The sequence below is a fragment of the Phyllostomus discolor genome, chromosome 5, assembly GCF_004126475.2.
Source record: "Phyllostomus discolor isolate MPI-MPIP mPhyDis1 chromosome 5, mPhyDis1.pri.v3, whole genome shotgun sequence".
In the NCBI taxonomy this organism is placed as follows: Eukaryota; Metazoa; Chordata; class Mammalia; order Chiroptera; family Phyllostomidae; genus Phyllostomus; species Phyllostomus discolor.
Genome location: NC_040907.2, coordinates 93,578,560 through 93,602,295, shown reverse-complemented (window position 1 = coordinate 93,602,295; position 23,736 = coordinate 93,578,560). Strand labels below are relative to the sequence as shown.

Sequence of the window (23,736 nt, the reverse complement as noted above, 5' to 3'; positions counted from 1 at the left end):
GCCAGAGGACTGGGAAGAGCGTCTGCTTGAAGGACGCAGTGGGTGGGGCGGAGCGCGGGAGAGGAGCTGAAAACTGGCGGTCTGGGCCAGTCTGGTGGGCAACCGAAGTCCATCCCAACTTTGGGCCCCCCAACTGGTCAGTCTGCCCACCGCCTGGTGTCTGCGAGTCTGCGGCAGGCCCCTGGCGCAGACGTCCAGACCTTCCCTTTCGGAGGCGCGGGGGGGGGGGGGGGGGGGGGGGGGGGGGGGGTCCGGGTCATGTCTCTTCTTTCCTGGGCGTCCACCTGCGGGAGGGTAAGTACATCCCCTTGCCGAGCACCCGCGGGGTTGGGAGGCACAGGTCCCAGAACGCTGCTCTCTCTCGGCGGGACTTGCAGAGGGGGAGAGGTTTCTGCGGATTTCACTTCCCAGCCAGAATGGAAACACGTGGTCTCCCTGGTTTCTGCTACCAGGGCTCATCGACCATTTCGAAATTAGCATTTTACTTCACTCTACCCAAACCTTCCTGCTTGTTAAGCCTGGTTGTAAGTGTTTAACGGATTCTCATTTAATCTGCTGTCAACCCTGTTGCAAAAGAGGAAATAGGGCATCTCAAGATCAGTTTGTAAAGCGGGTACCAAATTACACCAGCTCCCCACAGTCAGCCTTTGTCAAGTATATTGTGGCAGTCTGTAACAGAACCTTAAAAAATCAGCGTCTTTAGCCTTTAATTTCCCTGAAAATATCAGCCAAAAACACATGAAGAAAGGGGAGTGTATTAAATACATGTATTAAATAATACATGCTTCCAGCAGTGCTTTTTATAGTTCTGGTGGGGGTCGGGGGGTGGGGAGGAAATAACCGAAGTGCCCAGGAATAGAGAAATGGTGACAAATGAGCATACAGACACTGGTATATCTACACAGTGAAATGTTATCCACTCAGAGTGACAGGCACAGAGCCCATCCATATGTAAAAGAGGCAAAGAGAAAACACAAAACAGCATTTGAATGCTGACTAAAAAGAAATAACCTACATCAATAATATCAGCCCATTTGATATATATATAATTATGATTTTTTAATAACCACATGGTTCTTTTTTCCTATTGACCTGGGTGAGTGCATAATTCCTAACTAAGAAGAAAAGATTACTGTGGAGTGGGGCACTAAGGAAGGTGACTGAACAAGAATGGAAGAGCACCTGACAGCAAGTCAAAAGCCTGGCTTGAATACTTTCTTTTTGGATAAGTAGCTTACTTATTGAGCCTTGGTTTCTTGCTCTATACAACTGGGAGAATTGTATAAGATGGGGAATCACAAACTCGAGTGCCTCAAGTGCCCAGGCATGTGATGTAAATATGTAAACTGGGACAAGAAAAAGAGTAGAGAATGGTGAGGCCTGGGGATACAGAAGAATACAGGTCCTGCTCATCCTAGGGATCTCAGGATAAGGTGTTATGTGAGTCTCAAGTGACACTGATAACCTTTTATTTTTTAAATATATTTTATTGATTATTCTATTACAGTTGTCCCATTTTCTCCTCTTTATTCCTCTCTGGCCTGTAGCCCTCCTCATACCATCATTCCCCCATTTTAGTTTATGTCCATGGGTTGTACATATAAGTCCTTTGTCTCTCCATTTCCTGTACTATTCATCAACCTCCCCCTGTCTATTTTGTATCTATCATTATGTGTCTTATTCCCTGTACCTTTTCTCCCATTGTTCCCCCTCCACCTCCCTGCTGATAACCCTCCATGTGATCTCCATTTCTGTGAATCTGTTCCTGTTCTAGTTGTTTGCTTAGTTCATTTTAGGTTTGTTGGGGTTTTTTTTTTTTAGGTTCAGTTGTTGATAGTTTTGAGTTTGTCGTCATTTTACTGTTCATAGTTTTTTATCTTCTTTCTCTTAGGTTACTCCCTTTAACATTTCATATAATAAGGGCTTGGTGATGTTGAACTCCTTTAATTTTTCCTTATCTGGGAAGCACTTTATCTGCCCTTCCATTCTAAATGGTCTAGGTAGAGTAATCTTGGATGTAGGTCCTTGCTTTTCATGATTTGGAATACTTCTTTCCAGTCCCTTCTGGCCTGCAAGATTTCTTTTGAGAATGACAGTCTTATGGGAACTCCTTTGTATGTAACACTCTGCTTTTCTCTTGCTGCTTTTAAGATTCTCTCCTTATCTTTAATCTTGGGTAATGTAATTATGATGTGCTGTGGGGTGTGCTTCCAAATTTTTGGAATGCTCTGACCTCCTGGACTTCCTGAAAGTCTATTTTCTTTGTCAGATTAGGGAAGTTCTCCTTCATTATTTTTTCAAATAAGTTTTCAATTTCTTGCTCTTCCTCTTCTCCTTCTGGCATTCCTATAATTCAGATGTTGGAAGGTTTAAAGTTGTCCTGGAGATTCCTAAGCCTCTCCTCATTTTTTTGAATTCTTGTTTCTTTATTCTGTTCTGGTTGAATGTTTCTTTCTTCCTTCTGCTCCAAACCATTGATCTGAGTCCTAGTTTCCTTTCCTTCACTATGGGTTCCCTGTATATTTTCCTTTATTTCACTCCACATAACTTTCATTTTTTTTCCGCTATTTTGTGGCCATACTCAACCATTTCTGTGAGCATCCTGTTTACCAGTGTTTTGAACTGTGCATCTGATAGGGTGGCCATGTCTTCATTGCTTAGTTGTATTTTTTTCTGGAGCTTTGATCTGTTCTTTCATTTGGGCCACATTTTTTGTCTTGGTGCACCTGTTATGTAATAAGGGGTGGATCCTTAGGTATTGGACAGGGTGGGACAACCTCTTTCCTATGCTGTGGCACTGTATGTGGGGGAGGGGTTGGAGAGGGAACAATGCTGCTTGCTCAGCTCTCTGCCAACTTTCAGTCACTTCCTCTGCTACCCACAAGCAAATTGGGCCTTTCTGGTGCTGATTCCCAGGTGGGTAGGTGTGTGTACATTCTAGGACCCTGTGGGTCTCTCCAATCAACTCTCCTGTGAGGTAGGGAGTTTCTCCTGCTGCCAAAACCCCCATAGGTTTTCTCAGTCAAAGGTTTTGAGGCTTTATTTCCTTGCGCTAGAACCCTGCATTGTGCAGTCTGTCTTGCTCCCCAGTTTTCCTTCCGGGGTTATCCATATCCAAATGTGAGACCACCTACTCCACCAGCCACTGCTCTGCCAGGTCCTCCAGATGCTGCCCGTCTCCACCCCTCCTACCTGTCTGGATGAATATTTCTTCTTTAACTCCTTGGTTGTCGGATTTCCATACAGTTAGAGTTTCTGGCAGTTCTGGTTAGGTTTTGTTTTAAAACTTGTTGTCCTTTTGGTTGTGGGAGGAGGCAAAGTGTATCTTCCTACACCTCCAGCTTGGCTAGAAGATTGATAACCTTTTAAAAAGGATTCAGTACATATCACATTCCTATTTAAGATGCTCCATTGGCTGTCTTGTTATGCTTAGAATAACATCCTCATCTGTGTACTGCAACCCACCCACCTCTGACTGCATTGTCCACCATAACTCTTTTTTTAACCATAGGCCAAACAGGTTTTAGAATACTCCAATTAGTTCCTACCTTATGCCTTTTACTAGCTATGCCCCCAGATCTTTGCATGGCTTGGTCCATATCATCATTCATTTATGCTCAGAGATATCTTGCTGGGCTACTCTATTGCAAATGTCAAGTATACTGCCATTTTATCTGCTAAAGTACTTTATTTTCTTATCACTGTTACTATTAGCATTATTAGTAGTACTTATCACTATCTAGAATTATATTGTTGCTTTGCCTGGCTTGTTTTATCTGCTTCCCCACCCCCACAACCCCAGAATAAAACTCCATCTTGCCTCTTTGGATCACCACAGTAGCCTCAGCACCTAGTGTAGTACCTCACCAGAGGGTGGGTGAATCCTCCAAGGCGTGGATCCAGCTGAATGAATGTATAGATCAGTTAGGAATTGTGTCCCACTCACTGCTAGTAATAGTCAACTCCAACAGCTTAAACACAATTTAGAATTTGATCTCATGTAAAGAAGTCTGGAGGCTGGCAATCCAGAACCATCTCACAGCTCTAAGAAAGCATCAGGAACCCAGGTTCCTTTCATGTTTCTGCTCTACCATCCTTAATCCATAGCCTCTACCCTCAGGGTAATGAGGTGACTCACCGAACCCTCACTATCATTCCATAGTCCAATTCAAAAGAAGGCCAATGGCAAGGGGCCAGAATGGTACCTCCCTCTCCTCACCGCCCCTCCAACAGAGTCAGCTCCTTTAAGGATATGTCCACCTCAATGGCCACACTTAAGTGCAAGAGTGGCTGGGAAATATAGTCTAGCTGGGCACATTGACACATGAATAAATTCAGGGATTGTGAAAGAACAAGAGGGGAGCCAAAGAAGCAAGCTCCTAACTATTTAATAGCCAATTTAAGGGAATGGGAAAGGACTTAAAATCACCTTTGAGACAGGAGGGCATTGAAGTTCCTATCTTCTGACTGATCAGAGCTGTTTGCTCCATCTCCACTTCAAGTGCCCTACCTTCCTCCAACACTTACTTCACTTCCTGGCAATATTATGCATATCCTAGCTTTTTAAAAAATATACATTTTATTGATTATGCTGTTACAGTTATCCCATTTTCTCTCTTCACTCGCCTCCACCCTGCACACCCTCTCCCACCCACATTCCTCCCCTTTAGTTCATGTCCATATCTCATACTTATAAGTTCTTTGGCTTCTACGTTTCCCATACTATTCTTACCCTCTCCCTATTTTCTACCTACCCTCTATGCTACTTATTCTCTGCACCTTTTCCCCTCTCTCGTCCTCCCACTCCCCTGTTGATAACCCTCCATGTGATCTCTATTTCTGTGGTTCTGCTCCTGTTCTAGTTGTTTGCTTAGTTTGTTTTTGTTTTAGGTGTGATTGTTAATAATTGTGAATTTGTGGTCATTTTACTATACATGTGTTTTATCTTCTTTTTCTTAGATAAGTCCCTTTAACATTTCATATAATAAGGGCTTGGTTATGTTGAATTCCTTTAACTTGGCCTTATCTGAGAAGCACTTTATCTGCCCTTCCATTATAAATTAAAGCTTTGCTGAATAGAGCAATCTTGGATGTAGGTCCTTGCCTTTCATGACTTGGAATACTACTTTCCAGCCCCTTCTTGCCTGCAAGGTCTCTTTTGAGAAATCAGCTGACAATCTGATAGGAAGTCCTTTGTAGGTAACTGTCTTCTTATCTTTTGCTGCTTCTAGGATTCTCTCCTTCATTTTAATCTTGGGTAATGTAATTATGATGTGCCTTGGTGTGTTCCTCCTTGGGTTCAACTTCTTTGGGACTCTCTGAGCTTCCTGGACTTCCTAGAAGGCTATTTCCTTTGCCAGATTGGGGAAGTTCTCCTTCATTATTTGTTCAAATAACTTTTTCACTTGTTGCTCTTCCTCTTCTTCTTCTGGTACCCCTATAATTCGGATGTTGGCACCTTTAAAGATGTCCTGGAGGTTCCTTATCCTCTCATTTTTTCTGAATTCTTGTTTCTTCATTCTTTTCTGATTGGATGTTTCTTTCTTTCTTCTGGTCCACTCCATTGATTTGAGTCCCAGTTTCCTTCCCATCACTATTAGTTCCCTGTGCATTTTCCTTTATTTCACTTAACTTGACCTTCATTTTTTCATCTATTGCACCCAAATTCAACCAATTCTGGGAGCATCCTAGTCACCAGTGCTTTGAACTGTGCATCTGATAGGTTGGCTATTTCTTCATTGCTTAGTTGTATTTTTTCTGGAGCTTTGATCTGTTCTTTCATTTGAGCCATTTTTTTTTTTGTCTTGATATGCCTGTTATGTAGTGAGGGGGGAGCCTTAGGTATTCACCAGGGCGCGGCAGCCCAGTCTCTGGGTTGTGACACTGTTTGTGGGGGCAGGGTCCGAGAGCGAGCAATGGTGCTTGCTCCACGCTCTGAAGGATTTCAGTCCCTTCCACTGCTTCCCCCAAGCAAACTGGGCCCTTCTGGTGCTGATTTCCATGTGGGTGAGCTTTTGTACATTCTAGGACCCTGTAGGTCTCTCCAACAAACTCTGCTGTGAGGCTAGGAGTTTCTCCCAGGACCTCAACTCCCGCAAGTGTTTTCAGTTGGTGTTTTGAGGCTTTGTTTCCCCATGCTGGGGCCCTGGGCCATGTGGTCTCCCGCTCCCCCATTTTGCCTGGTTTATCTGTGTGGGAATGTGGGACCACCCAGTCTGCCAGCTGCCTAGTGCGCTGTGACCCTCCATAATCCGCCACCTCACTGCGTTTGCCTGCTGCCACCCGCAGCCCAGGGTCTGCCAGCCATGGCCTTTTTTGCTGCGACCCCTCTCCGCTCATCTGCCAGACTTGGCCCCTCCTACCGGTCTGGATGAATGTGTGTATTTTAACTCCTTGGTTGTCCGACTTCCATACAGTTCAGTTTTCTGTCAGTACTGGTTGTTTTTTTGTTTCTAATTTTTTGTTGTCCTTATCTTGGTTGTGCAAGGAGGCACTGTGTGTCTACCTATGCCTTCATCTTGGCCAGAAGTCCATATCCTAGCTTTTTATCTCTTGGCCAGTATCCAGCACCCTGAAAGGTTCTGATTCAGGCTTTGCTCCTGATTCCAGTGTGGCAGTGGATAAGCCCAATTCCTGTCTCTGTTTTGTTGTCATTGTTGTTATCCTGTGAAGATGCACTCATATTGAAATCGTCATTTAGGCAGCATCTCCACACTGGCCTTGAGCTGGTTGTTTTCTGGCAGAGGGAGCAGGTGTGTTGGAGGGCCCTGTCTTCCCCAGAATGAAGCCAGTTACTGAGGATTCAGGTCTCCCTCATGCCTGTGAGGGAATCAAGGGAGAGCTAACTTTTTTTCAGAGCCTTTTTATGTGCCAGCCGCCATGCGTGTGTACTATCTGTCTTGCTCTTCTCAGACATTCTTGTACTTTGTAGACCATGGTAGTCATGCAGCCGACAAATTTCTTACCAATACCCCTGCCCTTCATTCAGCTACATTGATTATGTGGAAGGAAAATTTTGGAGAGGATGGAACGACAGAGAGACACGACGCTGCTTCCTATCAGATGTCTCACTTCCCAGGACCTTTCCTCTATGGCTGCCTCCACAGAAGGTTCTGAGTCCTCTGAAGATAAAAATGGTTTTGGCATCCTGTATGACCTGTCCTTTGAGGCCTGAATCTCCAGAGTTCCTTCCCTCTTTTTTTTTGGATTCCCAAGTTTTATTCAATAACTCATACAAAAATGTGCCAAATAAATGAGTTTTAATCTTTATCTTCCTCCTCTTCATCCTGGTTAATGTGGAAGTAACACAACTTGTAACTTTCTTTGCATTAGCAACTACATCCAACCAATCATGGAGATTATTTTTCAAATATTTTTTGGTGAGAGATTTCAAATACATTTTGGGAGAAGACACCTCAGAAGTTACAGTGATCTTGCTCTTTCTTTTTTCAGTGGTTATACCCCTCCACTAAGATTCCCATCTTTTCCAATCACTTTGATTCTCTCTTGAAGAAACTCTTCAAGATTGGCAGCATCCATGCCTCTGTTTTCTACTGGGTGGGTGCAGTCAAGGGTAAACCTTGCCCCCCTTTGCCACAAGCTTTTTCACAGGAACCATGGTGGTTGGTGGTGGAGGCAAAGGGTGGCTCTTTGCCTCTCTTGGAAATCCTTTTTCCTGATATGTTTGCATGTCCTCTACAAAGTGATGGTGAGGCTTAGAGCCAGTACATCAACCCCACCACCTTGTCTCCCCACCTTCTTCAAGTGTTTGTTTTTCTCTTCTAGATCGTTGAGGTCACTGGGGAGAGCAATCGCATCTGAAAGTCTGGGGCCCGCTACACCGAATCATTCTGTGCCCAGGATCAATAGCAAACCTTCCTTTTGACCTGTCAGAGAAAAAAAATTCATCATCCTAGAATATGGCAGGTGACTATTAGCTATGGGGGAGTTAAACTTTTTTAAATTAAATTTTTAATTAAAAATTGAATATGTTGTTTTAAAAATCCAAACAACACTGAAGTGTATAAAACTTGTTTATAATGTGGATTGCTACCTTGAATTACCTTATTCTGTATTTTCTTACTTGTTTTATTGTCTATTTAAATCCTACCAAAATACAAGTTCCTCAAAAGTAAGGGCCATGTTATCCAGTCTCTGGAGTGATCCCAGGGAGTATCAGATGCTCAATAAATAGTTGAGTGAGTGAGGCCTAGGAGTAACCACGGTTAGAAATTCAGTATGACTCCCCATCTTAACTTGTGTCCTGCTCATGACAGATACCCCATTCTGTGACATCTTTTTTTCTCTCAACAATATGACATGAAAATCCTTTCATTTCAGAAGATAAAAATCCACTCTAAATGTGGTATTATACATTAGGATTTCTCCACCTCAGCACTAATGACATTTTGGGCCAGATAAGCCTTTGCTTTGTGCATTTTCAGATGTATAGCAGTATCCATGGGGCTCTATCTACTAGATTCCAGTAGCTTCCCCCACCCTGACTTGTGAAAACTGAAAGTGTCTCCAGATATTGTGAAATATCTCCTGGGAGGCAACACTGCCTCTAATTGAGAATTATGGATATAGATATTGCATTCCATTTTCCTATTAAGCCCCCAAGCAGAGTCCATTCATTTAAAAATGAGCATGAGAAGTTAAAATAAAAAATATTAGTCATTAATCTAACTCATGGAATTCAACCTTCATACTCAGTTGAATGCCCTGAAATTGTTTGCTTTAGACTAACCTTTGTATTTTTCTCCTTAAGGACCTAAACTGAAAATTTTAAATCAAAAGGTTAAACATTTTGGCCTTAGCTATCACCTGGGAAAATTTAAGCAAGTCACCAGAGCTGCGTCCCCCCCAAAAAATCAGTACATAATCTCACATGAACAAGAGGAATACTACTTCAGAAGCTGTTGGTAATAATGACACATCAGGACCTGTAAGACCTGACTCTTTTTAGACTTCTTGTCATTATCACCACCAAAAGCAGGGTTCTTCGTGGGCCTGCCTTCCCTCTAGTAGTACTAGGAGCTGATTTTGATATTTCATTTAAGTGTGAAACTTTGATGGGGCTAAAGGAAGGGAAGCAGAACTGTGTCAGTAGCTTGTGCCTGCCAATGTAGGGTTAGCACAAAAGATAAGTTACAGTACTTTTTTATTTTGATGTTCAAGAATAGGGCTATAACTTCTCATAAAGGAAAACTAAAATAGATTGATTGGGGTTTTAAAGAACTTGGTTGTATGACTTTTGAGGAATCATAATTTGACCCATTGTATATCTGTATATCAGTAAACTCAAGTACCAGTGAGCTATGATATGACTGGTTTAAACACTCACTAAACAGGTTGGTGTTTCTTAGCTTCAGTTACTGTAATACTCCTACATATTTCATTTCTGTCTTAGTCCTTATTAAATTTTGACAAAGAGGAGTTGCTCTTTGAGAGAAATGATTTCTTCTCTGGATTTAGGTAAAAAAGTGCTCATCATCTATGCACACCAAGAACCTAGATCTTTCAATGGATCCTTGAAGAAAGTGGCTGTGGACGAACTGCACAAGCAGGGCTGCACTGTCACTGTTTCGGATCTCTATGCCATGGACTTTGAGCCAAGAGCCACAAGGAAAGATATCACTGGTAAGTCATGAGTCACAAGCTCCATGCTTTTTAAAACTTCCTGCTTTGTATGTGTATATTTTATATGGAGGTATAACTGATACAACATTAGTTTCAGGTTTATAGTGTAATGATTCAATATATGTATATACTGCAAAATTATGACCACAATAAGTCCAGTTAATGCTCATCATCTCACAGTTATAAATTTTTTCTCCCTCATGATGAGAACTTTTAAGATCCACTCTCCTAGCTACTTTCAAATGTACGATACAGGCTTATTTACTGTAGTCACCATGCTGCATATAACATTTTTATGACTTAATCATTTTATAACTGGAAATTTGTACCTTTTGACCCTGACACCTGTATTGCCTGCTCCCCAACCCCTGCCTTAGCCAACCACCAATCTGTTCTCTATACCGATGAATTCAGTTACTTTTGTTTGGTTTGGGGGATTTGTTTGTTCTTATTTTTGTTTTTTAAGTTCCATGTGTAATGAAGATGATACAATATTTATCCTTTTTAGTCTGACTTATTTCACTTAGCATAATACCCTCTGGGTCCATTCATGTTGTTGCAAATGGCAAGGTTTTTTTATTCTTTTTTTGTGGCTGAATAACAGTATTTCATTGTATATATACCACATTTTCTTTATCCATGCCTTGGCTATTGTAAATAATGCTGTAGTGAATATGGGAATGCCTTTATTTTTTTAAATTAGTATTTTTGTTTTCTTCAGATAAATACTCAGAAGTGAAATATCTGGGACATAAGGTAGTTTTAGTTTTAATTTTATGAGGAACCTCCATGCTATTTCCCATAGTGGCTGCACCAGTCTGCATTCCCACCAACAGTGTACAAGGGTTCTCTTTTCTCCACAACCTCACCAACACTTGTTATTTCTTGTCTTTTTTATAGTAGCCATTCTAACATGTGTTAAGTGATATATCGATGTGGTATTGATTTGCATTTCCCTAATAGCTAGTGAAGTTGAGGACCTTTTCATGCATCTGTTGGTTATTTGTATGTCTTCTTTGTAAAAAAGTCTATTCAAGTCCTCTGTCCATTTTTAAGTCATTATTTCTTTTCTTGCTTTCTAAAGCATTTTTTAAAATATTACATTTATTTATTTTTAGAGAGGGGAAGGGAAGAAGAGAGGGAAACATCAATGAGTCTTACCCCTTGCACACCCCCCACTGGGGACCTGGCCCAAAACCCAAGCATGTACCCTAGACTGGGAATTGGACTGGCAACGCTTTGATTTGCAGGCCAGAGCTCAATCCACTGGGCCATACTAGTCAAGGCACTTTCTATTTTTTTAATTAAAATAAGTTTTGGAAAAAAAAACAGTAATTATTGCACATAATGTACAATTCTCAAGTCAAGAATTCCATGGTGCAAGTTTGTTTCCCATCCCTCGGACACTCAGTTTCACGGCCTTTGAGGTAATGTGTTAGTCATTTTCTCAATATCCTTTCAGATAGAGTCTGTGCTGTGTAAAAGAGGTATAGTCTCCATTTTCTCTACACTTTAAAAATAATGGTAGTATATTATACATGTTGTTTTGCACATTGCTTTCTTTTTTTTACTGGTGCAAACTATTCCATGTGGAAGCCCCTTATATGTGGAAGCCCCTACTTTAGGGCCTGTATTAAGTAGTCCCTACTAAAGGGCACTTTAGATTGTTTTTCATCTTTTGCTGCTATAAACAGTGCTAGACTAAATAATCATGTCTATATGTGTTTTCTTACATATGCTAGTATATCTAGAAGTAAAATGGCTGGCATGAGGGAATGTACATTTTTAATTTTCATAGGTAATATCAAATCGCTTTCCATAAATATTGTACCAGTTTACACTCCTACCAGCAATGTTTGCAACTGCTCATTTACTCACTGTCACCACCAACAATATTACCAATTTTTGATAATTGCCAATCTTACAAGTGAAAAAATGGCCTCCTTGTATAGTTGTAATTTGCATTTTTCTCACTATAAGTGAGCTTAACTATTGTAGGGGAGGAAGAAATTTTCCTCTGTTCTTCTAGGTTCTTCTGGCTGGTCTAAATAAAATAGACATAAGACACATCAACAAGAGAAAGTAACCAGCCCTGGCCTGCTACCTCAGTTGGATAGAGCATCATCCTGATACACCAAGGTTATGGGCTTGATCCCCAGTCAGGACATATACAAGAAGCAATCAATGAATGCATACATAAGTGGAACAACAAATCTCCATTTCTCTCATTTTCTGTTTCCCCCTCTCTGTCTCTAAATATCAATACATTTTTTTAAAAAAGAAAATAACCAAATTTAATCATATATGTATTAGAACCCCATGTACATGAGAGAGTCAGAGACAGAGAGGGAAAATGTGATATATATGGCATTCTGAGCTAAGAATGAGGTAAAGTACCTGGGGCTTCACAGGGGAGGAAGGGCATTCAGAGGAAGATAAAAAGAGCAGATGTTCAGTAATGAGAAGTTAACCCTACCCCATATAGGTAGATCATAAGAAGTTACTTTGGCCAATAACATTTATTATTGGCAGCGTCTCTAATTCAAAGTCTTTACAGAAGAGGAAAGCCAGCAGGGTCTAAGCTGCCTTCAGCTCAAAATAATTCACTTGCCAAAGTGGCACACACCTTCCAGAGGCCTGTTCTGAACCCTTCATTCTTGCCTTTGAACCTTCCTGAGAAGTTTCACATTTCAGAAGTTGGGTTGATAGATTGTTCCAGATCTGATTAAACCAGTCTCAGTCTTGAGAAAAGTTTAGTTTATTTAAACAGTTATACCTGATTTCAGATGTTGGTGATGCAGGTGGTTCCCAAAGTTAGTCCTGTGGTCTCAGCAATCAGGAATTTATTAAGAGGCATCTCTATAGAAACAAAAGAAAAACAATGGTTAATGATTGGAGCTGACTGTAATCCCAGTTTCTAAGTTCTGAAGGCAGTCAGTTGAGAAGATTCCTAGATATTTGGTTCAAAGTATCTTCAGATGGAGTGAAGTCAGGCAATGACAGTCTGACAGATTCTCCTGGTTTTCGGTTTGAATGTCTCTGGTGATCTCTCTGCAGCAGGCACAAAGATTGTCCACATATGAGCTGTTGTAATTTCTCTGAAGTTTATGTCAAGTTGTCCCATTTTTACCTTGCTTGGCTTTATGAAAAGGGCAGTTTTAGTTCTCAGTGATTCTAAATCAAAGGATGGGAGAAAAATCGAGTCATTAGTTTGGAGAGTTACATCCAGATATTCAAGGAAGCAAGACGACTTCTAGATTTAGTAGTTTATGAGTAGAAACAAAACCTCAAAAGATAATGAATAACACTGAACTCGAACATTCACAAAGGTGTATTACTGAAATGTAATTTTTTTCTAAAGCCACCACCATTTTTACCAAAATTAGTCAAATTAAGACTAATTTGTTTGCAAAATTGGTCTAGTTTCAATACACTTGACCTGTTACTTACATAGGTGCAACATCAATGTAATTAACCATATGAAGCTCTTTTAAATCTGTTTTGCTGGAATTTATCATAAGGATTCTTCAGATTGAACTTTTAAAGGCCTCTCAAGGCTACGAAAGCAAAGGTAAGGACCTGCCATCATACTTTTCCAGCAATACTATATGTTTGGGTGAGTTCCTCTTTTCTTGAGGTCCCCAAAATATAGTGAGGTTCCTGCATCTGCCAGGAAGTGACCTTCCTTACTCACCTAGAAAGGTTTCCAGGAAACCTGTAAACAAGGTGCCAGGCCAGTATTTCTAAGGATTTTTATTGTCTTCTGTAAGTCAGTCTTAATTCCTTAAAGCTCTGGTCGTTTCTGAGTCTGTGGATGTCTTCTCATATAAGATATTCCAGTCAGAGCCTTGGTAATACAACCAGTTTCTAATTGCATACTGTTACAAGGAAAGATTCTTATAGAACTTGTCCAAATGACAATATTGCCTTGAAAATAAGAATTCTCACTAGAGTTTCTGAATTCTGGAGGGTTCAAGTAGTGAGAAAAAGATAAATGTTTCAATTCTGCTTACAAAGTTGTTAACATGTTGTTCTAAGTCATAGGTAACTTAAGAGCAAAATTATTTTATTAAATCCATTAAAAATATTAAAGGACCAGCAATAGTTCAAACAAGGCTGGGAACGTTGAGGGTGGTACAGCCATAGACTGGACCAGCAATATTTCAAACAAAATGCCATAAAAGTTATAATCATCCTCACTAGTTCATTGAGTCCTTTGTAGTTAAGACTTATTATGCCTGAATTCTGTTTTCCATTCATTCTCTCAACCTTGCCTGATGATTGGGGGTGATCGAGTCAGTGATAATTTCAAGAAGTTTGCAAAGCTTTCTATTGAGGCTCATATGACTTGCTCAGTGAGGTGGGTGCCTTGATCACTGGAAACTATGGAAAGTATACCACACAGGAAACACAAATGAACAGTTTCTGTGTCACTGTGAGGGTATCAGCCTTGCAGCAGGGGAAGGCTTCAGCTGATATGGAAAACATACATACAACAACAAGAGCATATTGATAAGCAAAACTAAATGGCAGTTGAATAAATGTACTGTGGTGGAGGAAGGAAGGCAAAAAACAAAAAAGGGTTTGCTGAGGAGCAAGAAGAACCAAGAAGCAGTCTGGGATCACAGCCCCAACTATTTATTTAATTTATAGCCATTGTTTACCCATCTTAATTTCTCTGATTCAGGAGCAGCCTCTTGCCCTGTTGCAAAGATATCAAGATGGCAGAAGTCTGGCAGTGACGAGCCACTTTTGCAGAAGCAGAATAGGCTTCACCTACATGTGCCCCAATCTTTATAGATTTGCTGTGGCCATTGCATGAAAGTCTGTTAAGGCTTTTCAAATACAGAAGGGTAGTTCTTACCATTGAGTAGATTAAGTTTTCTTAAGTAATGAAAGACCTCATTAAGACAACATAAAACACAATATTATTTTGATAAAACACAGAATCTTTTCTTACCAGAAAACTTTTCACAGTATCTTTTCAGGAGCAAACCAAGAGTCCAAAAAGCCTTATCTTTTTAGCATATAAGAATATTAAGTTTTAGTATACTATTGATATAAGCTTATTTTTAAAACTCTTAATGAATTAGCTCAATCATATATAAAATTCCTTTCTCAAGATTGCTTTTTCATAAACCTTCTACAACTTTCTACATCCATTTTAGTTCATCTCTTGCTCTCTTACCCATTCTGAAACAACCAGAATAAAGTTACTTTCATTTTCCTTAATGAAAACACATTTCTTGCCTGTTTTTGAAGCCCAAATGCATCCTGCTTTTCTTGTATACACAGTTGCTTTTCATATTAGTTTTTAGTAGCTTTAATTACATATTGGAATTTTCCCCCCTTTTTGCTCAATCCTTCTACCCCCTATGCACCTTGCCCTTACATGTCATCCTGCTTTCTATCTACGAGTCTGTCTCTATTTTGCTTGATAGTTCAGTTTGTTTAGTAGATTCCACATATGAGTGACACCATATGGTATTTGTCTTTCTCTAACTGGCTTATTTCACTTAGCATAATATTGTCTAGGTCCATCTATCCTGGAATTCTTAACTACTATAAAGAAACCTTAATTTCTAGTGATAAGTAAGAAGTAAGCAATTGTGAATTGTACCAGTATTCCTTAGATTGATAAATTTATAAATATATTTTGTAATTTCTAGAAATATGTGATTATAATCATAGTATAGCCTTTCCATTTGGCACAAGACATGTTTACTAACAGGTTAAATTTATTTTTCCATTTCTCTTTAATAACAAGCCAAAGGTAGATAAATCTATGTTCAATAATTAATATTTTATTATTTTTTCTTATTTGGAAATGATCTGGATATTTACTGAATTTAACTAGGCTCATCATTTAACTTAACTTGACTCTAAGTTTCAAGTTATCAAAAGATTTACAACACCACCCCAACTGGTGTGACTCAGTGGATTGAGTGCCCACCTGCGAACCAAAGGGTCATTGATTCAATTACCAGTCAGGGTACATGCCTGGGTTGCAGGCCAGGTCCCTCATTGGGGGCACACAAGAGGCAACCACACATTGGTGTTTCTCTCTCTCTTTTTCCCTTCCTTTCCCTCTCTCTAAAAATAAATAAAATCTTAAAAAACAGATTTAGGAAACCATTTTTAAGTACACATAAAATATAGTTATTACTAAAAAGTTTACCTAAAATAACCCTTTTTTCTACTTATATTTATTTAATTTACTTGTTCTTAAGAATTATGTTTAGGTTACTTATGAAAATTTCCTTATACTGAGTTACTTTTCTTGCTGACAGATTTTGCAAGAAAGATAACATGAACTTATTTGACTAAAAAAGCCAGGTAGAACAAAAGTATTATATGCCAATAATTCTAGATACACGCCTATTTAACTAAACCAAACTCAAACCAGCTTTAATATAAAATATTTTCCCTCAGACTACATGACCCTGAAAAACATTTGGGTTAGTTCCTACTATATTTTTGAAAATTTTAATATGAGTTTGTCTGGCAACTTGCTTTGGGGAGTGCAGGGTAAATGACTCTAGTGGGATTGGCCTGGATGGGCCGTGGGAGCTCCTCTGAGACTGAAAACCTTTGGCCTCTTCCTCTGAAGGTCCTCTTTCTAACCCCAAGTTCTTCAGTTACGGGGTGGAAGCGTATGAAGCCTTCAAGAAGAGGTCTCTTACCAGTGACATACTTGATGAGCAGAAAAAGGTTCAGGAAGCTGATCTAGTGATATTTCAGGTTTGTTTCCTTCTAATCATTATAAATGAATTAGATACATTCTATATACAAATTCTTTCCAAGTATTCAGTGTCATGCTCCTAGAGGTGGCATTGATGTTTTCAGCACATTTGCACACTCATTCATGTCTACTTGGATGAGAAGATCCATGAGCCAATGCCACTTACTCAAAATCCTGACCCCCAAGTACACAGGAAGTATTTTGCCTATAGGTCAGTGGTCCAAGAAATGCCTGAATCATGCATATCATGTTGCCTCATTCCCCTCTGACCCCACCCCCAGACAGGCAGGGGCTGCATGAAAACCAAATTTGCCTATACCAGGTCAAGTGCAGCCTCTGCCTTAAATATCCTGATCATTAAGAGGAAAATCTTTAGTTTCCTACCTTTCACTGGTTACCTCACCCACCCACAATCCCTGTGTTCATTCACAAATTGTTCCAGGGTCATGTGATTCACTACAGAAAGAACTGGCGTACCACACTGCTGCTAAGGACACTGTTGCTAAGGACTCTAACTCATCATGGCCACTCCCTGCCACAGGCCTGCAGTCATGGATGTGACCCTAAGCCTGACAGCAAAATAAACATGTGCTTTTTGGGAATCATTGGGTTGGTGGAAATCAAAGTCAAACTGGAAAAAAAAAGGGGCATTTATTCTAAGGGCCCCTTTAGGGTCCCTTAGACCCCCTTCTAAGGGTCACATGGATATCCTGGAACCAAGGCCAGACTGTGGCAGGGGAGAGTGGGAGCAGAGGCTTGGACACCTCTGCCCTTTCTTTCCCTGAGTCTCCTTTGCTTCTCTCTGCCTGTTGGCTCTGTTCTCTCACTTCACACCAAAGACTGGAGTTTCTAGATCCAAAAATCTCCCAGATGGAATTGATTGGTCCAGATTATCTCCAGCCCTGACTGAGTGCTGGAAGGGGCCAGGAAAACAAGATCACCCTTTTCCGGCACCAGGACAATGGGGTAGATCAGCACTGGCCTCAGAACCACGGGCAGCTCTCTAGCTCTTTTTCCTGTCTCCCTGGGGTCAGCTGACCACTCATGTAACTGGGTAGCTAAGCCAAGGGCTGTTCTTTTAATAATGGGTTTTTTTTTTTAACCATGCCCCATGTCACATCTCTTCTCCCACTCACCTCCCCCCTTTCTGACACTTTGCCCAGAAGGTGTACATTGCTAGTTTATTTCTTTCATTCAGCACCACTGCCACTGTCACCATAGCTCACTCCTCCCTGAGTCAATCTGCTCTGGATCCTTACCACAATGCTAGGAACTAGGAGTAGCTCTATTTGCACACTGGGAAAAGGGGGCACAGAGTGCTTAAATAACTTGCCAGTATCTCAAAGCAGTAGGTTATGAAGCTTGGATTTCAATGCCAAGTCCTGAGTTAGATTTATGGTGAAACCACATGAAGCTTCCTTTCACCTTTAGTAACAGACTATTGTCTGTGTCCATCTCTTTTCACTGATGACAGTGTGGGATATAGTGTTAGGGCTCCCATGGGAACTGAGAGAACTTCAGGGAGATCTTACTGCCGGTGTGTGGAATCTGAGGGTAAGGCTTTAGTTTGTGTCAAAATTGAAGCCTCTCAGAACCTAACTCAGTCGGACTCGCAGATGCCAGCAGCTCATCCCCAGGCACACAAAGAGGCAGACTCTTTCTACACCCTTCCTCTCGTTCTCCCCATTGCATCGGTCACAGAGACTGCTGCCAGGACCCAGTGTCCTGCAGAGTGTCCCAGTGCCTTCCTGTCTGCTCAGGGACCAGCATTCAGGTGCTGTCAATGAGGAATGCAGAGTCACCTGTAACGACCTTGTCAACTCCTCCCCACCGCACCCCACCAGCACACATCCACACTGCATGCCTCAGAGTGAAAGAAGAAATATCTTCACTTGTGATTCCCCGTGGGTCACACCTGACTGCTCAGTCACCCTGAAGAGGACAGCAGGATTCCTTTTGAGTCACCAGAGAGACTAAACTATGAAACCTGAGACAACCACAGCATTTGTTTCTCCTTGGTGTTGTCCCCAGTTCCCACTGTACTGGTTCAGTGTGCCGGCCATCCTGAAGGGCTGGATGGACAGGGTGCTGTGCCAGGGGTTTGCCTTTGACATCCCAGGATTCTATGATTCCGGTTTTCTCAAGGTATGTTCTCTGGGATGAGGATCACTATAGACCGAGGGAGGGATGGGATGCATCTCATGTTATACTTCTAGTTTGCTTTTTCAAAAACAAGTACTGGTTGAGCACCAACTATGTGTAAAGAAAGCCCTGTGTGCTGCCCACGGGTGAAAAACCATTATTTCTGAAGTCTTGGAGATTTGTCTGTCAAGTAAGGGATACAGATGCACCCACAACTCTCTGGTGCATGGCTAAGGGCCTGGGCTGGTGTCAGGAGGGTGGACTGGGCCATAGGGTGGTCAGCCCTGGCTCTGAGAGGGTTGTCTGCTCTGCCCCCGGATGGAGTCTAGCCCTGGCCTCACCCAGTTCACATCTCAGAGCTTCACGTGGAACCTGGTAGATACCCAACACATGGTAGCTGTGAATTTCTTACTAAAATACATAATTTTTAAAATTCTAAAAGCCTCAGAAAATAGTGCATGCAAGGAAAACACTGAGTCACGAAGATCCAGTTTGGACTAGAAGTAATGCTACCATTTACTGAGTGGGGCCATGCATGAGCACCACCTGCCACCTCATTCAGTCCCAGCTGCCTCCCAGCTGCCCACGTTGTGCCTGGGCCTCACCCACTTCTCATTCCACAGCACTAAAGCCTCCTGTCTGCTAGAAGTAGGGGCAGGGCAGAACTGGGTAGTGGCCCAGTCCATTCCCTGTGACTGCTCCTGGTCATTGTAATGCTTGTGCCAGAGTCACAGTAGCATTTATTTGTCTCCTCCTCTGGAGTTCACATAAATACATTTGCTTTCTCCACTGCAGGATAAATTGGCCCTCCTCTCGATAACCACGGGGGGCACAGCCGAGATGTACGCGAAAACTGGAGTCAGTGGAGATTTTAAATACTTCCTGTGGCCCCTCCAGGTAGCCACCGCACCTCACCCTGTCTCTCTTTCCCCTGCAGCTTTCCCCAGTACAAAATGAGATGCACCTGAAGCCTGAAACCTAGACCATTTTGACTCTACCTGAATACAGGAAATTATATTTTACTTTTTAATGTTTTAGTGGCAATGCAAAGGTTGGCCAATAGGGATGAACATGTATTATAATGATATGCTTCAATATTGTTTGGGGGGAAGGTAAGCTAAACCTGGTTAGCTGAATCAACTCCATGGTAAACAGGATTGTCCCACGTGGGCCTGTGGGGGCACTGAGGGCTGCAGAGCTATAGTGTCCTTCAGAGGCCATGCTCGAGCCCTGGCTAGAGGTGCTGGAGGAGCCTGGCATTCTGGATAGTCTCACCTGCAGTACAGGTGAGGTTCACAGAGCCAGGGGCTGTGCCTCCTTCCCAAAGCAACCCCCACTCCAGGTTCCCAACACTCAGGACTCAGAGCCCGCTTTCCTAGGTGAATGCCAGCTGCTTACATGCGCACTGCTGAGTGCGGGGGCCCAAGAGGCAGCCAAGGATGGCTGTCTGCAGAGGGGCAAGCAGTGGGGCAAGGCATGTTGAGCAGGCTTTGGGGAGGAAAGAGCTCTGGTCAGGCCACCAGATGGCAGTAAAGAATTCCATGGAGACCCAGAAACCTAAATGGAAACTGTTCTTCCAAGTTGTTATACAGGGAGGGAATGGTGACATATTTACATTTGTGAGCTCCCTTTTATTTTTTAAACTATTTATTTTTTAAAAAGAGAGAAGAGAGGGAGAGAAACATCAGTGTGTGGTTGCCTCTCACACGCCCCCTACTGGGGACCTGACCCTCACCCAGGCTTGTGCCCTGACTGGGAATGGAACTGGCAACCTGTTGGTTTGCAGGCTGGTGCTCAATCCACTGAGCTACACCAGCCAGGGCTGTGATCTTACTTTTAAAATGTGACAGTGATGTGTGGGCCTCTTGACCTCCCACCACCCTGATGGGGCAGGCCTGGACAAGGGTGTGGGTTTTCAGGGAAGGAATACAAAGAGAAGTGAGTGATATTTTGAGGGGAGGGGGAAGGAAGTGGTCTTCTTTGAAAAAGATGACACAGTGATTCCATTTAGTGATGCTGTGCTGAAAGAAAGGGTAATTTACAAGCCTGGACTTTTTTCTCCATAAGCTAGCTGGTCTCTTATGTGCCATTAGCCAAGTTAAATTCTTCTTGTATTTTAGAAATTTTTATATTTTTTCAGTTTGAAAAAGTATATATTATAGAAAAAAATGAGGCTATAAAAGTAGAAAGTCCCCTTAATTTCACCTTAAAAATAATCATTTTTAATATTATGGATTTCCTTGTGGCTCATATATAGTCTTACATACATACTTTTTATTATTTGGTTTATTACTTTTTTTTTACTTAAATAGTATACCATAAATATTGTTTCAAACTCCTTATTGTTTTCATTTAACATATATCTTAACCTTCCAGGTGGCACATTATAGCTAGAATAATCTCATTCTAGAATAATCCATCATATGAATATATCATAATTTGCCTAATCAATCAAAATCATGAAGTTTAGTGTCTGAATCAGTAGCAAAGATTACAGATTAATCTCAATTTTCATAACAGAATTTGGAACTTGCAGGTGCCTAGAGTTCACCTCCCTGGTACAGGCCAGCATCCTAAGGTTATGGGGCATTTAAATTGTTTTTGGTCACCCGGTAGCATTAAAGTTGTTCAGTTGTTTTTTTAAGCTTTGTGTCATACCGTCTCCCTTAAATTATTTAACTGAATGATATGTAAAGGGTATAGCTACTAATTAATTCTTTTCTTTCTTTATGGCTATAGCATGGTGCATTGCACTTCTGTGGATTTAAAGTCCTTGCCCCTCAGATCAGTTTTGCTCCTGAGTTTGCATCAGAAGAAGAAAGAAAGGCGATGGTGGCATCTTGGGCCCAGAGGCTGAAAACCATCTGGAAGGAAGATCCCATCCCCTGCACACCCTCTTGGTACTTTGGGCAATAACGCTCTCCGTCATGTACACATCACATGAGCAACACACTAGGAGATGCAAGCACATGCAAAGAGAACATGATGCTGTAATAACATTAAATTATAACAAAGTTAGCTGGATCTGTTTAATGGTATGCATGAATGAGTGTCTTCACGGTTTTAAATAGCCAGACCCAAAAATTCAGTAATCAGCTGGTTGTATTGAATTCTATTCTAATATCATTATTCGCCCAGGCTTTCTTTTCTTTTCTAATATCTTTCCATCCCCCTATATTCAATCTTCACAGATAATGTTGTTTTCAGATATTTCTCTTCACATTAAGCTGCATTTGATAGTTTGTGTTACATTTCATAACTTGAGAGTTTCTACTTTTTTCATAGGAAAGATTAATCTTTTCATAGCTAGTGTTTTAGTGCTATGGACTTATTTTTACATCATTTTTTTAACTTGCATTATGACTATGGAGTTTTAAATGAACAGCCATTTAAAATATATTTAAAATCATTGAGTGCTGATTACAATGAAAAACAGTAGTCCAATGGCATCCTACAATATCATGATGTATGTGTTCATGTAACATTTCTAATAATTACCCCACAGTGTGGGTACAGGTAGGTGGAGGTATCTCCCTAAAAACAAGTTTAAGATATTAAATCTCTTCCTCCTCCTCCTCCTCATCATCATCACTACTGAGGACAAAGCCGCCACTTACAGACAGGGGCCCTTCACCCACTGCAGGTTCCTTCACACCAGACACAGCATCTACTTCTCACTGCATTCTTTTCATCAAACACCATCTTGTTGGAATCTTCATCTTCCAACACTTTTCACCTGTGTCACCTCCCTCCTCCTCCTGGGCATCATCAGCCCTTCCCCATCTGAGTGGTCTTCCTCCTCTTTTCCATCTGATGCATAATTGAATACTTTTTCACATTCATCTTCTTCCTTTGCATCTGAGTCTTCACATTCTCAGAGCTTCCTCATCACTCACTCAGACCCATCATCTTCAAATTCTAATTTTTCAGGGTCATTTCTCCTAACATTTTTTCAACACCATTTTCTTCTAATAATTTTTGGAACCATCTTCAAACTGTTTTTCAAAGCAGTCTTCAGATTCTTTTCCCAAAATATCTTCCTCAGACCCTTTTTGGGGCCATTCTCTTCAGGTTCCTTTTTGGGGTCACCTTCAAACCTTTTGCAGAGCCTTTCTTGCCATCACCTCTTTTGAGGCTCTTTTTAAGCTGGCCTTCCAGACCATTCTCTGCAGACTTTAGGAACTTCCTTATTCACATTGTCTTTTAGGGCCATGTTCTTTAGCACCTTTTTCCTAAGCCTCTTTTTCAAAGTCTCCCCCATCTTCTGTCTTTTCAAATATCTTTTCATCTATAGTTTATTTTGAAAAGATTTAATCCAGTATTTATTCCACACTCATGATCATTTTCTAAACTCAGAATATGTCATAAAAACAATCTATCAAGTAACTTTCCAATAATAAATAATGCAGCATAGAATTCCTTTTAATATGTCTCTGTTTTAGATTAAGTTTTAAAACTCAGCAATCTTCATTATCAATACAAACGTTTGAGTTTTTAGAAAAGAACACTACATCAAACTTTCATAATTGAAATATCTTCCATTTATAAAAATGCTTTGGAAGCTTGAGGCATGAATCTAATCCATGTCTCTGCTCATCTGCCCCACCCTCTCAGTTCCACATGAGTACAGTGTTGCTGCTAGAATGCTTGTCGAGACATTCATTTTCCCCTTTCATATAGTACTTTAAAATCAGAAATTCAAGAAAAAGATTTTATCATGTATTTTTTCTCCATTTTTAAATCTTTTATTTTTCAATTACAGTTGACATGCATTATTATATTATTTTCAAGTGTACTGTTATGTATTTTTTTCAAATTAAAAAAACTGAATTTTAGGCATTCTAACAGTGTCCCTTTGAGGTAAAATGCTAAAAGGACTTTCAATCAAATCACAGCCTAATTTAAACCTGTGCATCAGAAACTAACTTCTCATAAAGTCGAATGTTAACTGTGGAGAATATTAAGTGTAACATATTAACGAGCCTTCCAAGATAGTACAAGTGGACAAGCAGGTAATCTTAAAATTAATTGCTGCCTTCATGTACATTGAAAGCACATAACTCTTCTGTAATCGATACTCAGGATCCATTCTCAAAGTCTTTACCATTCTGGTAAGAAAAGCCCAGTATATAAACCATAAACATACACTTAAAATACAAAAACTGAATTAGTGCCTTATACAAATTTAACCAACATGGGCACCATGCCAA

General features: G+C 40.8%; 1 protein-coding gene and 1 pseudogene across 4 annotated transcripts; one reads left to right on the top strand and one right to left on the bottom strand.

Annotated features, from left to right (window-relative positions):
- The first annotated feature begins 239 nt into the window (after positions 1-239).
- NQO2 (N-ribosyldihydronicotinamide:quinone reductase 2) lies at positions 240-22,748 on the top strand. 4 transcript variants are annotated; one of them, XM_028512467.2, is made up of 7 exons: positions 240-294; positions 7,786-7,926; positions 9,478-9,642; positions 16,253-16,383; positions 18,416-18,529; positions 19,322-19,423; positions 21,266-22,748. In XM_028512467.2, exons 2-7 carry the CDS (start codon positions 7,920-7,922, stop codon positions 21,440-21,442), a joined length of 696 nt encoding a protein of 231 aa, XP_028368268.1. In that variant the 5' UTR covers positions 240-294; positions 7,786-7,919; the 3' UTR covers positions 21,443-22,748. The 4 variants fall into 4 exon arrangements, with proteins under 4 accessions (XP_028368268.1, XP_035882482.1, XP_035882481.1 ...); XM_036026589.1 differs by lacking the exon at positions 18,416-18,529; XM_036026588.1 differs by lacking the exon at positions 19,322-19,423.
- LOC114496748 lies at positions 7,083-7,774 on the bottom strand (annotated as a pseudogene).
- Positions 22,749-23,736: the final 988 nt, after the last annotated feature.